This window comes from Phaseolus vulgaris, chromosome 10, assembly GCF_000499845.2.
Source record: "Phaseolus vulgaris cultivar G19833 chromosome 10, P. vulgaris v2.0, whole genome shotgun sequence".
Taxonomy (NCBI): domain Eukaryota; kingdom Viridiplantae; phylum Streptophyta; class Magnoliopsida; order Fabales; family Fabaceae; genus Phaseolus; species Phaseolus vulgaris.
Genome location: NC_023750.2, coordinates 28,966,186 through 28,983,452, shown reverse-complemented (window position 1 = coordinate 28,983,452; position 17,267 = coordinate 28,966,186). Strand labels below are relative to the sequence as shown.

Below are 17,267 nucleotides of genomic sequence, written 5' to 3'. Positions count from 1 at the left end.
GTCATTCCACAAAAATTGATTCACAAACTCAATATAAAATGGAACCGAATTCAAATACAAGAAAAGAAACACAATTACCGAATAGAATCAAGCTACAAGTGCAGAATTGAAAAGGAAACACAAGATGAACAAGATTAACCGATTGAAATGAAAGAACAAGACAAAGGAACACAAAACTACCGACTGGAATTACTAAACATGATTCGGAAATGGAAATGGAGATGGAATAAGAAAGACTTATTATGTTGAAGCCATGGAAGGGAAGAACACGCCACTTGGATGGTGATTGATCCAAGATAAGTGCAAGATGCCGCAACTTGACATCTTCACAAACACTCACAAGATGAGACTAGCTAGGAGAAAGCAATTCTCACAACTCACACAAATTTGTGTATAGTAACTTTACTCCAATTCATTCATTCTTTTAGAAGAGCCAAGCACCTCTACTTATAGTGTTTAGAGATCTTCAAAAGAGAGGGAAAATTCAAACATATACCATTCATTTGGGCGGCAATCAAGTCACATGGGAGGTGTGACTTGATTTTTTACTTTGGCACTTGCTAAAACTACATCTACACCTACTCTTTATGTCACATGGAAGGTGTAACTTGTTTTTGTACATTAGCACCCCTTATTTTATATCTACACCTTCCTTTAATGTTCTCCTAGAAACTACACAAAAATAAATTACAAAAAGAGATATCCATTGATGCTCTTCTCCCAAAGCTTTAGCCTTGCTCCTAGTAATCCTTTGAGGCATGAAGGATGTTGAGCTAATAGGTTGGGCTTGGGCTCCAACTTAGGCTTGGGCTTTTTGGGCTTGGGCATCAGGCGCCTCCTCTACTTGGTCATCATCACCTTCCCTCCTTTCTTATACAACCACCAAAAATACAACTCTCTTTCTTTGATAACACTGAGTCGTTAGACTGGTTATTCCAAGTTGATCAATTTTTTAAGTTTTGTAATATTCCTTGGTATTCTCGTTTAACTATGGCTGCCTTTTATAGGTGAGGTGATGCACTTAGTTGGTTTAAATGGATATACCAAAAGCATCAACTTAGTGACCAGATCTCTTTTAGTCGCGCCCTTGAACTTTGTTTTGGTGCCTCAACATATGCCAATCATCAGGCCGAATTGTTTAAATTGCGTCAAAACATAGTTGCAGAATATCAAAAAACTTTTGAAAAACTTTGCAATCGAGTGTTTGGCTTAAATCCTGAGATGATACTTAATTGTTTTATATTTGGCCTACTTTCGGAGATTTGAAGAGAAATAGTTGTTTTGCAACCCACTTCCATCACCCAAGCCATGGGCCTTGCCAAGCTTTTGGAATCTAAAATCAATGATTCTAAACAGTCTTTCTGTTTTTTCCATACTTTACCCTAACCATCCAACCATTTATTACCCCCACCACGTCCCTCTACTACCAACCCTACACCCCCACATGCACTCCCTTCCATCCCTATAAAAGAACTAACAGTGGTTTGAGTTATAACTATGATGAAAAATTCTTTCTAGGCCATAAATGCACAACTCATCATTTTCTTCTCTTACTAAGTGAAGATTTCCCAGTAGACAACTCTACAAAGGACTACCTTAGCACTTTCCATCACACGACCACATATACACTTACACACATTTACCTCTCCTTCCAAGCCTTATCCGGAGCTCCCTCAGCCCACACTTTTACCTTTGATGGCTACATTACCCATCTTCCAGTTACCATTCTAATAGACACGGGTTGTTCCCATAACATTGTCCAACCATGTATTTCCCATCACCTCCAACTTTGCACCATTCCTATCAACCCTTTCTCTATTATGGTTGGCAATGGAAATCGAATTTAATGTTCCTCCTTTTTCCCATATATCCCAGTTTATATACATACCCATATTTTTCCCATTTCCTTTTACCTCCTCCCTATCGAAGGTGTTGACGTTGTCCTTGGTGTGGACTGGTTACACTCATGGGGCCCCTTAAGTTGATTTCTCTAAACCGCAACTATCGTTTACCCACAATGAGTTACCCATTACCTTACATGACACCACCAATCTTCTACGCCGTCAGGCTTCTGTCACTCATTTTTGCCACCTTTTACACGCAGATGCCATTTCTTCTTTAGACCACCTCACTATTGACACACTGCCATCATCTCCTTCCCACACAAATTATCCAACCACCCAAATATCTCTACACTTTTAAACACATACATTTTAGTTTTCTCTTCCCCCCCATGGATTACCCCTCTTAGACCTCACAACCATCATATTCCCCTTCTTCCTCAACCTACCTTAGTTAACATTAAACCCTACCGCTACCCACACGCTCACAAGCATACATGACTTCCCTCATTCAAGAAATGCTCAAAGAAGGCATTATTCGCCCCAACACTAGTCCTTTTTCATCCCCAATTATCCTCATAAAAAAATATGGAACTTGGCGTTTTTGTGTGGATTATAGAGGTCTAAACACTATTACAGTCAAAGACCATTTTCCTATCGTAACTATTGATGAATTGTTAGACGAATTGACCACTACCAAGGTTTTTACCAAACTTGATTTATGTTGAGGCTACCATCAGATACGAGTTAATCCTACAGATTGCCAATAGACAACATTGAGAACTTTTGATGGTCATTACAAATTCCTAGTTATACCATTCAGTTTTTCTAATGCCCCTTCTACCTTCCAAGTAGCCATGAATGATTTACTCAGGCCACACCTACGACACTTTTGTCCGAGTTTTTTTTATGACATTCTCATCTACAACAAGTCCATGCAAGAACATATTCAACACCTCACATTGATCCTACGATTATTAGACATTCATAAATTCTTTGTTAAGAAATCAAAAGGTGTGTTTGCTACCACCAGAGTCTCATATTTAGGTCATCTATTGCAAGGTAGCAGAGTTGCTGCAAATCTAGATAAAATTCAAGCTATCTTACTTTGGCCTAAACCTACATCCTATTAGAATATGTGGCCTTAAACAAGAGGGGGGTGAATTGTTTATGAAAGATTTTCCCAAACTTAGAAGGTATAATGAATTCAAAGCAGAATCACAGATATAGAAATCTAGAAAACAATCAATTAAAACTATTTAAGTTGATTAACAGAAAATCAACCGGTTATTTCTACGATTCAACCGGTTGTTTATATCAGCAGAATTAAAAAACAACTTAAAAAGATAAATTACATGAGTTAAGGGTAAGAGAAAAGCACACAAGCAATTTATACTCCTTTACTTTTATCCCAGGAGCTACAAAGTCCCCAAAAACCACTGGGTATCTACTATGCAACCAAAATCCAGATTACAAACACACCACCAAAGAAGTGACCTTGAACCCCACAAGAAACACACTACCTTTGGCAAACCACACCAAGATTGTTGATCTTGAACACCTCAAGAACACACAACACTCCTTGGCAACACAAATACAAAAATACAGTAATCAAGGAAGAAGAGAATAGAATACACCTGGTATTACAAAGCTTAAAGTTCAGGAATACAACCCAATCATATTCCACTTCTTTAAGAAAACCCAAAAGCTTGAATGAAAATCTTGAAAACTCAAATCTTTTTTCACACTTTCACAAATGTCTCAAAACTGTTATTAAACTTTAAGAGAGTATTACAACCTCTTTAAATACTCCAAAAGTTGTTAAAACCATTTGAAGTAGGAGCCTATTCAGTTAGAAAACATTTAAAGCTCATTTGCAAACATAACATAAATTTTGTTATTGATTTTCAACAAACAATCGGTTGAATTCTTGAAACAACCGATTGAATTGGTTTGACAGCAAAGTCAACCAAGTCAAACAGTTTCAAACCCTTTTCAAAAACCTCTAAGTGATAAACAACCGATTGAAACGACAAAACAACAGGTTGTTTTTCCACTTCTTTATAAAATAATCTTTTTCAAAAAGGTTTTTATTCCAAACTGTTTTAGATTCAAACAAAAAGTGGATTACACAATATTCTACCCAAAACCCACCCACACACACAGCAACTCCAGCCTTCCATCAAACACCATGGATTTGGAGACATCAAAGCTTCAAGATCATCATTGATCAACACATCCCTTACTACCCACGTGCGTTTTTGGGAATTACGAGATTTTATTAGAAGTTCATCCGCGGTGATGCCACTCTTGCCTCGCCACTCACGAATTTACTTAAATAATCAATGTTTACATGGGATACAAAAGCACACGAGGCTTTTACAAAACTGAAAAATATCCTAACTACAACTCTTGTGTTGAGTCTTCCAAATTTCTCCATACCATTTATGGTTGAGACTGATGCTTCCAACATAGCCATTGGCATAATGCCATCCCAAGAACGTCACCCCATTGCTTTCTTCAGTAAGAAACTTTGTCCAAAAGTGCAAGCTAACTCAGTATATGTCAAGGAAATGCTAGCTATAACAGAAACAGTCAAAAATTGGCGTCATTATCTCATAGGTATTCATTTCACAATATAACATATAAAAAAAGCCTAAATGGATTAGTCACCAATGCATGCCATACGCCGAAACAACAAAAGTGGGCCACCAAGATATTAGGATACAATTTTTTATATCTGATACCGCCCAAGTCGCCAAAATCAAGCTAGAGATTTTTGTCCTGACCACCACAATCTTTTTTTTTTTTCATATCCTTGTTGATTCTGGACATGTTCAAGGAATTACAAGATTATTACAACAAGAAAAAGGGATTAAAAGAGGTTCACAGATTAACTTCATTACTTGACACCAACTACAATTTTCAATGTGACCTTCTATACCATGGTCAACGCTTGTATGTTCCATCCAATGAACAAATTCGTTCCACCATACTCCATGAATTCCATGCTTCTCGCACGACACTTAGGCATCAAGCCCATAATGGCTAGGCTTGCAGCATCCTTTTTCTAGCCCGACATGTACCGCGACACCAAAACGTATATATAAGAATGCCTCCCCTGCCAACAAAACAAATTCATACATCAAAAACCTTTTGGTATACTCCAACCCATATCCATACCAACCAAATTGTGGGAAGAACTAACTACTGATTTCATCACGCATCTTCCTTCTTCTCTTGGGCACATGTCATATGGGTTGTTTGTGACAAGTTATCCTAATCAGTCCACTTCATCCCCCTTCCCACGTCCTGCAGCGCCAACCATTTAGTTATTCGTTTCTCTGTTGAAATTTGCAGGTTACATGGAGTCCCCAAATCCATCATTTCAGATCATGGTCCAATGTTCCAAAGCCGTTTTCGGAAGGAGTTGTTCCACCTAAAAGGCATGAAATTGAAGTTCAATACCGCTTATCATCCACAAATTGACGGTCAAAAGTCATAAATCGCAGTTTAGAAGCTTACCTCAAATGCTTCACCGGCGAAAATCCCCGAACATGGTATCGCTAACTACACCTCGCGGAGTTCTGATACAACTTCCCATACCACTCGACCATCAAAACTACACCCTTCCAGGCTCTGTATGGACGACCACCACCCTCTATTCCAAATTATGTCCCAGGCACAGCCGCAGAATCCACTTTTGACATCATATTACAAGACAGCATGCAAATGCTCCACCAATTGAAAGCCACACTGAAAAGAAAAACACAACAGCGAATGGCGAAAATAGAAAACAGATCAAAACACAACCACAACTTCAAGGAAAACGACAGGGTTCCTCTCCGGCATCAAGCTTACCGCCAAACATCACTCACCTACAAAGCTCACAACAAGCTCGCACATAGATTTTATTGTCCCTGTCCTATTGAACACAACATCAGCGAAGTGGCCTATGAACTCCTCCTCCCACCTTTATCACATATTTATCTACTCTTTCACATTTTTCTACTAAAACCTTATCTTGGTCCAAAACCCGCTTCACATTTTAACTTCCTTCTTGAACCAGAAAACCCATCTTCCCCAACACACGACCTCTCAACTCTCTTTCCAAACCTTACACACCCAATTTTATATTCTAAGACTTCAAATATATCTTGTAACTCATTAAACACAAACCCACCTAACACACCCAAAGAATCTGCATCCGCAAACATGCGACACCCATCTATGGCTCATCTTCCACCTAAACTGCCACCAATCACATCAGCATGTGGCCTTGCTTTTCCAAATTTCCATCCAGTTGTAACCCACTCACCTAACCCTCCCATCAGCTAGAAGGTTCTAGATCCACACCTCACTCACAGTACCGAGCCCACTCCACCAAAGCCCAACTTTACCATATAACTCTAGCCCAAAATTTTGCTCTCAACTCACATAACAAACCCAATTCCAAATCAGCAAACCATAACCGAAACTCACCCTACCCATTATGCGACACAATCCAAATTACCTTTCACAACCAAAGATACACCATCCACTTCGATAATTCAAAGCATCGACCTTGATGACAAGGTTCTCTCAGAGGAAGAGACAATTGATAGAAGGCCTACGATACCAAGGCCCATTAGAAACAGAGAAAAACCCAGAAGGTTTACAGAATTTATCTAGAAGCAATGAGTTGTCACTTTTGAGTAGGAAGAATATATTTCTGTTATGTTTATGTTTCAATGGGTACAACTGTATCTTAAAGAATAGCTAGCAAAAACAATATAATGCCTTTTGGGCAGTGAAGAGACAGAGAATGATATTGTAGAAATTTTCCTTATCTTGGTTAGTTCTTCTCATAGTTTATTCCTTTTCCCTTTGTGTTCCCTCTCCTATCACTCAACGTAACACATACCAACTCGGTACTTTCAACATGGAAGAGAACCAATATGTTGGTTATTTCTTGGTTTCTCAAGGATGTTTCTCAATCTATCCCACACAGGATCATTTGTGTGGACAATTCCTTTGACATATGGAATGATTTAAAGGAAAGGTTCTCACAAGGAGACATGATTCATATTTCTGATCTTCAAGAGATTATTTCTTCTTTCAAACGAGATGAGTTGACTGTTACAAACTATTTCACTAAGCTAAAAATTCTTTGGGATGAACTTGATCTTTTCCACCCGCTACCTGCTTGTTCATGTGCCTCTAAATGCACCTGCAATGCTCTTGTGAATGTTTCTAAATATAAAACAAAAGATCAGATTATTATAATTATTTAACTGTGAAAATTCAAATCATATTGATGGACCCTTTGCCATCCTTGAATAGAGTTTGCTCTCTCGTTACATAACAAGAGAGAAAAAAAAATTGGTGATCAATCCAAGGAAATGTACTAGCAAATAAGGTTATAAAAACAATGTTACAACCTATGGAAGAGGTGTTGGTTATGGAAAAGGAAGCTATGGAATAGGATATACTTCTAAAATCTATAGTAATTGTGGAAGGACAGGCATACCATTGATACATGTTATAGAAAGCATGGCTTTCCACATCAATTCAAGTTTAAAAATCAGAACCATCATTAGAGTCATACTAATGCAGTTTTTCAGAATACAAATTTTAGTAATGATGAGTAAAATCATGAAGGTTCAAAGTCAAAAGTACAGTATCAACAAATTGATCAATCCAGATATATAGGGACCATACTCAATACCATCAATTCATGGTCATAAATATTTATTGACCATAGTTGATGACTATTCGAGGCACACATGGATTTTTCTTTTAAAACAAAAATCTGAAGTTTTCAAGATTTTGGAAAGCTATGTTATGTTTTTGTTCTAACACAATTTGAGACAGCAGTAAAAATAATAAGAAGTGATAATGGGGCTGAATTTTTCATGATTAATTTATTTGTCAATAAAGTAATAATACATCATATGTCAATATTGTTGGGTTCAATAGTGTCAAAGTTCAAAAGGGGGGGGGGGGGTGAATTGACCTTTTAAAACTTTCGCGCAGAATCAGATTTTATCACAGTACACAGAAAATAAATCGATTTATTTGGCAATGAATAGATTTATTTTGACATTGTTTATGTTTGAAAACGTTTGTATCAGCCAAGTTATTCTTGAGGTTATGCAGATTAATTTGCAAGCCACACACACTAATATTTAAAGAGAAATCAGTGAACAACAAAAACAGTGACCTTCAATTTTTAAGCAAGTGAACTGATTTTCCAGAAAATAAGTACTGTATGAACAAGCCCAGAAAGAACAGATTTATTTTTAATTGAACAGATTCAATTTCTGGCAGATTAGCAGATAAGCAAGAATTCGAGTGCAGGGATGAAGAGAAATGAACACACAACAGTTATACTGGTTCACTCAAATGAGCTACATCCAGTCTCACATAATCCAAGGTGAAATCCACTAAACAAAATGTACCAAACACACTTACACAGCCACTGTTCTTGAACCCTACAAGAAACTTGGCACACTTGCTGAAAAACCCTATTTCAGCACACACACTCTTCAAGAAACCCTATCAAGAAGAGTTTACAATCACACTTTTACAAGAAAAGAAATATGAAACGAATACACCTGATAGAGGATGCAGAAATCTGCCTTAGACCAGTAGAACAGATTGCTCACACAGTAGCAGCACCTCTCACCAAGCCTTGGAACCAAACAAGAACAAACACACTTTTGATTTTTGAAATCTTTCAAGAACACATGCTAATTCTCTGTAAATCCTTAATTCTCTGATGTAAAACTTGTTTTCTCAAATGTATGATTCTTATCTAAACGCAGGAACAAGTTTTCTTTTTATAGAAAAACAACTTATAACAGATTTTCAAAAAACAGTTAAAGCTGTTATAAAAAGAACAGATTGAAAATAAAATGAACAAATTTATTTTCAAAAGCAGTTAGAGAATTTGTTATGTGAAGGAGACTCAGTCAACCATTCTGGTGCAGGAACAAAACGAAAAAACCGTTTAAGATAAACATGGGACCAGAATAAAAAGAATCTATTCATTTACAGATGAACAAATTTATTTTTCAAAACGATAACATAAAATACTTAACTATTGAAACACAGTCGTTTTGAAAGAGAGAAGACTTAGTTAAAATACTTGATGCACAAAACCTGATTTTCAAAAGCCTTAGTCAATGCATCAGTTTAAAAAAGAATCTGTTTATTTAGAAAAGAACAGATTTATTTTTATGCAGTAAAGGTGTTTTTGCAAAACATGTGAAAAACAGTTTCAGAAAATTTGTGTTTGATCTTATCACATGGTCAGGGGTTAAGAGGTGAGTTACCCAGCAAAAAGCCTACTCTTAAACAACCTCTAACCTATACCTAAGACATTCTTAAAGCAAATACAACTATACATGAAATGTACACAAAACACTTCATCAAACACATGTCTTGAAGGGGCAGCAACCATCTTCAACCAGCAGATGGTTCTTGCCCGTAGGAGTGATTGATAACATAACATGAGTGTTCTGCAGCTTGAACCGTGTCATCTTCCATGGGAACAACCTCATCTCCATCTTCATTGTTGAGGTTTGAGGCTCCACGTTCTTCTTGAGGATCCTTACCTTTGAGAATCACCCAGCTATCCTCCACTTTATGAAATCCCATTTTTGTGAGAATTGAGTTTTCAATCTCACTCACAACTTTGATGGTTTCATTTCTCTCATTGGAAGTGTCAATGCCAAAGTGGTCAATCAATTTTGAAACAAGTATAGCATAAAGAAAGCGATAATCAATTAATCTTTTGGATTTCAGCATATGCTCATTGATGATATACACCTAGTTAACCTTGATCAGATTCATGATGCAGTATAAAAGGATTAAATCCTCTTCATGTAAAACAGCATGATTTGTACCTCTTGGGATGAGCTGCCATGCTATAATGTAGGCAACAAGACGTGGTGTTAGGTTCAAATGACCTGCATGGAATCTGCTTATGCTCTGGGCAGGGGTCCTTATACAGCTTCTGTAATATTGAAGTTTGTTGAACTCCTGAATCCCACTTGTGTTCCCTTACCAACCTTTAGACCAGAATACTTGATTTCAGCCACTGAATTCCATACATCACTTATGACCTTCATTTTGATCCCTTTCACATAGAAAACAATGTTCTTTCCATCCAAGGTTAGATTAGTGTAAAACACCTTAACTAAATCAGGATACACATTACCAGTTAATTCCAGCAGCTTTTTCAATTTCTGGTGCTTCAATGGAGACCTTGTTTAAGCCAATTTCTCTGATTTCAGCCAGTTGAAATCCAACACTTTGGGTATGTTAATTTGTTTTCTGCTCATTTCGTGAATGTAGGCATTGATACCCTCTTCATCTCCAGCGAACCAGCCTTCCAGCACACCTTGAAAGGTGCTTTGCTTGTCCTGATTTTTCTTTTTCTGTCTTGAAGAAAAAGCCATGATTGAACCAGAATTCTCTTGTGTTTCAAATGGTGAGAACCGAAAATGGGCAACCAATGTGGGTAGCAGTTCTTCACACAGACTTATATTGTAAAATGAATGAGATGATGGAGCAGTTATGAATGGATATGCACGAAGATTTTATGCTCTGAAATTGTGCAGATAATCTTTGAAAATATGCAGCAAATATTTAGGGTCACGATGCACACATACCATACCTTCATTGAGCAGCCAATGCATCAAATCGGTTACATAACCATGACCAACACCGTCAAAGGTACAGTGGTTAATGCCCACTAAGTCAGTCAATCAGTCAAAGATCAGAATTTCTCTTTCCTAGTCATCAAATCATATCAGTACCAAAAATAAACACATTTAATTGCAAATAAACAGATTTAATTTTTCACTACGAGGTACAATTGACATTTATAATTCCCAATTCATTAAGCAGAAAATTAAACCTATCTTTAGCCAATGGTTTTGTGAACAAATCTGCAAGTTGTAAATTTGTACCAATGAACTTAATCTCACATGTTCCATTAGATATGTGTTCCCTTAGAAAGTGATGCCTAATTTCAATGTGTTTGGTTCTTGAATGCATGACAGGATTTTTGGTTAAGTTGATTGCACTTGTGTTATCACACAACAAAGGTATATGGGTAAGTAAGATACCAAAGTCATTCAATTGCTGTCTTAGCCATATGGTTTGAGCACAGCAACTCCCTATTGCAATGTACTCTGCTTCAGCAGTGGAGAGAGCAACACATGCCTGTTTTTTGCATTGCCATGAGATCAAGCTTGATCCAAGCAAGTGACAGGTACCACTAGTGCTCTTCCTATCAATTTTGCAACCTGCAAAGTCTGAATCATAATATCCAGTTAAACTCAATGAAATGTTACCTAGATACCACAAGCCAACTTCTTTAGTTCCTTGTAAATATTTCAGAATCCTTTTGGCAGCATTGAAGTGTGATTCTTTAGGAGCAGATTGAAACCGAGCACACATGCCCACTGCAAACATTATGTCAGGCCTGCTGGCAGTGAGATACAATAGAGATCCTATGAGTCCTTTGTATTTGGTTTCATCAACAGAAATTCTAGCTTCATCATGATCCAAGTGACAGCTAGTTGAGAAGGGTGTGCTGATTGGTTTGCACTTGTCCATTTCAAATTTCCTCAGCAGATCTTTGCAATACTTAGCTTCATTTAAGAAAATGCCATCCTTGAGTTGTTTGACCTGCAAACCTAGAAAATAGTTCAACTCACCCATCATTGACATTTCAAACTCACTCTTCATGATTTCCACAAAAGTTTCACACAAATCTCCATTGTTTGATCCAAAAATGATGTCATCCACATATACTTGTACTAGAATTGTGTCATCTCCTTTCTTCTTAATGAACAAGGTCTTATCTGATGTGCCTTTGTCATAGCCTTGTGAGGTGAGGAAATCACTTAGCCTCTCATACCATTGCCTAGGAGCTTGCTTGAGCCCATAGAGAGCCTTTTTCAGTTTGAAAACGTGTCCTGGATGTTGATGGTCTTCAAAACCTGGTGGCTATGAAACGAATACCTCTTCATTTATATAACCATTCAAGAAGACACTATTCACATCCATTTGGAATAGCTTGAACCCTTTGATGCAGGAGAAGGCAAGCAGCAATCTAACAGCTTCTAGCCGAGCCACTGGTGCATATGTCTCATCATAGTCTATTCCTTCTTCTTGATTATACCCTTTAGCCACTAGCCTAGCCTTATTTCTGGTAATCACCCCATGCTCATCCATCTTGTTTCTGAATACCCATTTTGTTCCAATTATATTCATCTCAGGTATTCTAGGAACAAGATTCTAGACCTCATTAAGAGAAAATTGATTCAGTTCCTCTTGCATGGCCAGAATCCAGTTGTTGTCCTTGAGGGCTTCATTTAGCTTTTTAGGTTCCACTTGAGATACAAAGGCCATTGTTTCACAAAAGTTATTCAAGGATTTTCTAGTTGACACTCCTTTCTCAATGTTCCCAAAGACATTATCAAGGGTTAGGTCTCTCGGGGTTTTCCATTCTTTTGGCAAACCTGCAGACACAGTAGGTTCTTGCATAGCATGTGTATCAGTAGTATCAATATGAATCGATTCATTTTGATTTAAAACATATTTAAATTCATTACAGTCAAGGTCATCAACAGCAGTTTTAGATATGCTATGATCAGCTTCATCAAATACAACATGCATTGATTCTCTACTATGAGCAACCTTTTATTGAAGACTTTATATGCATGACCATTCAAGGCATAACCAATGTGCACACCTTCATCAGATTTAGCATCAAACTTACCTAGATTTTCTTTGCCATTATTCAATACAAAGCATTTACACCCAAAACACTCTAAGGTGACTCACACTAGGTTTTCTGCCCTTATACAATTCATATGGAGTTTTCTTAAGAATGGGTCTAATTAAGGTTCTATTTAACACATAAGTTGTAGTATAGACTACATCTTCCCAAAAATACTTAGGAAGCTTAGATTCATTTAACATAGTTCTAGCTAGTTCCTCTAATGATCTGTTTTTCCTTTCAACTACACCGTTTTGTTGGGGAGTCCTAGGGGCTGAAAAGGTATGTGATATATCCCATGCTTCTCACAGAACCTCTCAAATCTAGCATTATGAAACTCTCCCCATGATCACTTCGAATTGATTTTATGCAGCAACCATTTTCATTCTGCAGAACCTTTGCTAATTTCTTAAAAGCATTGTAAGCATCATTTTTATGTGCAAGAAACAAAGTCCATGTAAATCTAGAGTAGTCATCCACAACAACTAAAGCATACAAATTTCCAACTAAGCCAACAACTCTAGAGGGTCCAAATAAGTCCATATGCAATACATCCAATGGATTTTTTTGTAGAAACAATGTCTTTTGAATTGAAAGAGGATCTGATTTGTTTACCTTTCACACAAGCATCACAGAGCCTGTTATCCTGAAATTTAATGTTAAGTAAACCAGAAACAAGATCTTTAGATTTCAGTTTATTTAAGTGATTAGTGTGTATGTGAGCTAACCTCTTGTGCCACAGCCAAGACTCATCACTTCTATACAGTAAACACTCATTTGAAGAGATATTTTCCATGATATCCAAGATGTATATGTTATTCACTCTCTTACCAGTAAACAACACCTTACCAGAGGAGTCACTTGAGATTGTGCAGCCCTTTGACTTGAAGTTCACCTTGTATCCTTTGTCACAAAGTTGACTGATACTGAGAAGACTATGCTTAAGTCCTTCTATATAAAGCACATTCTCAATAGTGGTTGAATTCCCTGTTCCAACAGTGCCTCTGCACAAAATCCTTCCTCAGTTAATATCACCATAGGTTACATGTCCCTCTGCTTTGAGCTTCAAGCTAGTGAATTTTGTAAGATCTCCAGTAATATGTTTGGAACAACCACTATCCAAGTACCATTGATTTTTCTTGCTGCCTTTCTGCAAAACAGAACAAAGATGATACAAATGGTACCATTTTCAGTATAGGGTGGAGCACAGATTAAAACCTTCCCTTTGGTAGCCATTTTGCTAAATTCTTAGGAACAAGATGCTTTCTAGCAATGCATGACCTAGAGATATGACCAGATTTCAAGCAGTAAAAATAGGTTACATGAGATGCCTTTTTGCCACTATTAAAAGCTGAAAAACCTGATTTTGCTGGAACAAAAACACTTGAAAGCTTTTTGACATTGGTTACACTTCCAGGGTTATAACCAATACCATTCTTATTGAAAACAACATTCTGTGAGCCAAGGAGAGACTCAAGGTTCTCTCTTCCCTTGGTGAAATTGGAAAGGGTTTTTAGCAAATACTCCACTTGTTTTTCCAATTTTTTGCAGTTTTCACAGGTTTTAATACAGGCATGCAAGCATGTTAGTTCAAGGCTTACCAAATCTGTTTTGGCCTTATGCAGTTCTTCCTCAAGTGTTTCTACTTTAAGTGCAAGCACATTATTTACCTTTTGCAACTTACTGCATATTACAGCTAGCCTATTTGCTTCATCATGTGTTTCCTTGAAAGCAGCAAGCAATTGATCATAGTTATCAGATTCCATAGAGAAATCACTTACTGAATCAGAGATTAACCCTTCATCTTTCACCATGAAGCACAGATTGTTTTCCTCACTCTCAGTTGAAGAGCTGCTGGTTGAAGATACTTCATTCTCTTCCCATGAAATGTAAGCTCTTCTCCCCTTGCTCCTTTCAACCTTCTTGCTGGCAGATTTGTCCTTTGATTGATTGTTTGGACAATCCATTTTGATGTGCCATGTTTTGCCACAGCCAAAGCAAGTATAGTTAGAGGAATTTGAGTCATTAGGTTTAGGATACCTTCTTTTCTGCTGGTTCCTATCTCTGCTTTTCTTCTTCAGGAATCTGCTAAATCTCTTTGTAAATAGGCTGATTGCATCATCATGTTCAACATCTTCTTTTTCCTTATTGATCTCATTCTGCTTACTTGCTTTCAGTGCAAGTCTTTTGGGTTTTCTTTCCACTGTTTCCTGCTCTTTGAGTCTCTTGAGCTCCAGCTCATGCTCCATTAATTTCCCAAAGAGTGCAGCAGTTGACAGCTTTGACAAATCACGACTTTCTGATATGGCAGTCACCTTGGGTTGCCATCTTCTATCGAGGCACTTCAACACTTTTATGTTGAGTTCCTCTCTGTCAAATTCCTTTCCCAAACCTGTAAGGTGATTCACAATATGAGTGAACCTTTTCTGCACATCAGCAATGCTCTCCTCGGGTTGCATTCTAAACAATTCATATTTTTGGATGAGAGAATGTTTTCTTGACCTCTTCACATCTTCAATACCCTCGTGAGTGACTTCCAAGACCTCCCACATCTCCTTAGCTGAACTGCATTGGGATATCCTGAAAAACTCATCCATTGTTAATGATGAGGTTATGATGTTCTTGGCCACAAGATCATATTCAGCCTTCTTCCTTTCGGTCTCATTCCATTCAGATCTTGCCTTTACCACTTCTTCATCCTTAACCACCTGCATTGACACATAGGGTCCATAGACCACAGCCTCCCAAATAAACGAGTCAATAGATTCCATGAAAATTTTCATTCTAATTTTCCAAAAGGCATAATTCATTCCATTGAACATAGGTGGTCTACTAACAGAAGATCCCTCAGCAAAAAGCACTTTAAGCTCAGACATTATTGCAAACAAACTTGATTAAAATACAAGTCCTAGCTTTTGATACCAAATGTTGGGTTCAACAGTGTCAAAATTCAAGAGGGTGGGTGAATTGACCTTTTAAAACTTTCGTGCAGAATCAGATTTTATCATAGTACACAGAAAATAAATCGATTTATTTGGCAATGAATAGATTTATTTTGACATTGTTTATGTTTGAAAATGTTTGTATCAGCCAAGTTATTCTTGAGGATATGCAGATTAATTTGCAAGCCACACACACACAAACAGTGACCTTCAATTTTTAAGCAAGTGATTAAGGTTCAATTATTAGCTTGACAATCAATTGGGTAACCTATCACAATCAACCTGTTCCAGTTGTGTTTAACAGATCATATATCTTCTTCACAGAACCAAACTGATTTTCCAGAAAATAAGAATTGTATGAACAAGCCCAGAAAGAACAAATTTATTTTTAATTGAACAGATTCAATTTCTGGTAGATTAGCAGATAAACAAGAATTCGAGTGCATGGATGAAGAGAAATGAACACACAACAGTTATACTGGTTCACTCAAATGAGCTACATCCAGTCTCACCTAATCCAAGGTGAAACCCACTAAACAAAACGTACCAAACACACTTACACATCCACTGTTCTTGAACCCTACAAGAAACTTGACACACTTGCTGAAAAACCCTATTTCAGCACACACACTCTTCAAGAAACCCTATCAAGAAGAGTTTACAATCACAATTTTACAAGAAAAGAACTATGAAACGAATACACCTGATAGAGGATGCAGAAATTTGCCTTAGACCAGTAGAACAGATTGCTCACATAGTAGCAGCACCTCTCACCAAGGCTTGGAACCAAACAAGAACAAGCACACTTTTGATTTTTGAAATCTTTCAAAAACAGATTTATTTTTATGCAGTAAGGGTGTTTTTGCAAAACATGTGAAAAATAGTTTCAGAAAATTTGTGTTTGATCTTATCACATGGTCAGGGGTTAAAAGGTGAGTTACCCAGCAAAACGCCTACTCTTAAACAACCTCTAACCTATACCTAAGACATTCTTAAAGCAAATATAACTATACATGAAATGTACACAAAAGGCTTCATCAAACACATGTCTTGAAGGGGCAGCAACCATCTTCAACAAATACTACACAAGAAAATAGTATAGTTGAAAGGAAACATAGTCATTTATTAGATGTAGTAACTGTTAAAATGTATGGCTTTAAACTAGAGGGGGGTGAATGGTTTAAAGAGGTTTTTTGCAAACTTTTTAGTCTAGAATGAAATTCCTTTGAGAAAACTTGATTCAGAATTCAGTTTAGCCAAAAACACAAAACAATTCAATACCGCACCAGAAAAACAATCGGTTGTTTCGCAGAAACACTCGACTGTTTATACCAGTTGAAAAAATACAAACTGAAATTAAAGAGTTTAAGGGATAGAGAGATCCACTACTGGTTATACATAGTTTATACATAGTTTATACTGGTTCACTCTTAAACCAAGAGCTACATCCAGTCTTCCCAGAAACCACTGGGGAATCCACTAAGCAATCAAACCTAGATTACTTACACACACCACCAAAGAAGTGACCTTGATCCCCTCAAGACACACACTTCCTTTGGCTCAGCACATACACCACTAAGAATGCTGATCTTGACAACCTCAAGAACACACAACACTTCTCAGCCTTACACAATAGAGTTTACACAAAGTACAGAAGGATTACACTTGTTACAGAATTATATGAAATCAATACAAGATAAAAATCCT

At 37.2% G+C, this 17,267-nt stretch overlaps 1 protein-coding gene and 1 long non-coding RNA gene across 10 annotated transcripts; both read right to left on the bottom strand.

The window, feature by feature from the left end:
• Positions 1 to 3,211: 3,211 nt before the first annotated feature.
• On the bottom strand, positions 3,212 to 6,720 carry LOC137819598 (uncharacterized). 9 transcript variants are annotated; one of them, XR_011082350.1, is made up of 4 exons: positions 5,050 to 6,158; positions 4,786 to 4,962; positions 4,570 to 4,668; positions 3,212 to 4,391 (listed from the first exon to the last, which is right to left on the bottom strand). It is a non-coding gene; the product is annotated as an uncharacterized lncRNA (long non-coding RNA). The 9 variants fall into 9 exon arrangements; XR_011082349.1 differs by having other exon boundaries at positions 3,216 to 4,395; positions 5,050 to 6,157; XR_011082344.1 differs by having other exon boundaries at positions 3,224 to 4,421; positions 4,515 to 4,962; positions 5,050 to 6,156.
• Positions 6,721 to 13,639: 6,919 nt separating this feature from the next.
• Positions 13,640 to 15,494, bottom strand: LOC137817854 (uncharacterized). The gene is made up of 3 exons (XM_068621080.1): positions 14,220 to 15,494; positions 13,941 to 14,108; positions 13,640 to 13,768 (listed from the first exon to the last, which is right to left on the bottom strand). The coding sequence occupies exons 1-3, from the start codon at positions 15,492 to 15,494 to the stop codon at positions 13,640 to 13,642; spliced, it is 1,572 nt and encodes a 523-aa protein (XP_068477181.1).
• Between the last annotated feature and the right edge of the window lie 1,773 nt (positions 15,495 to 17,267).

What these genes read in the sequence shown, in the direction of transcription:
- LOC137817854 (XM_068621080.1), bottom strand. Translation starts at nt 15,494, where the DNA reads ATGTCTGAGCTTAAAGTGCTTTTTGCTGAGGGATCTTCTGTTAGTAGA. An exon ending in ATAAGGCCAAAACAGATTTG is followed by an intron (nt 14,109 to 14,219) that starts GTAAGCCTTGAA and finishes AATTTCACCAAG; the next exon opens with GGAAGAGAGAACCTTGAGTC. An exon ending in GTGGCAAAAAGGCATCTCAT is followed by an intron (nt 13,769 to 13,940) that starts GTAACCTATTTT and finishes TCTGTTTTGCAG; the next exon opens with AAAGGCAGCAAGAAAAATCA.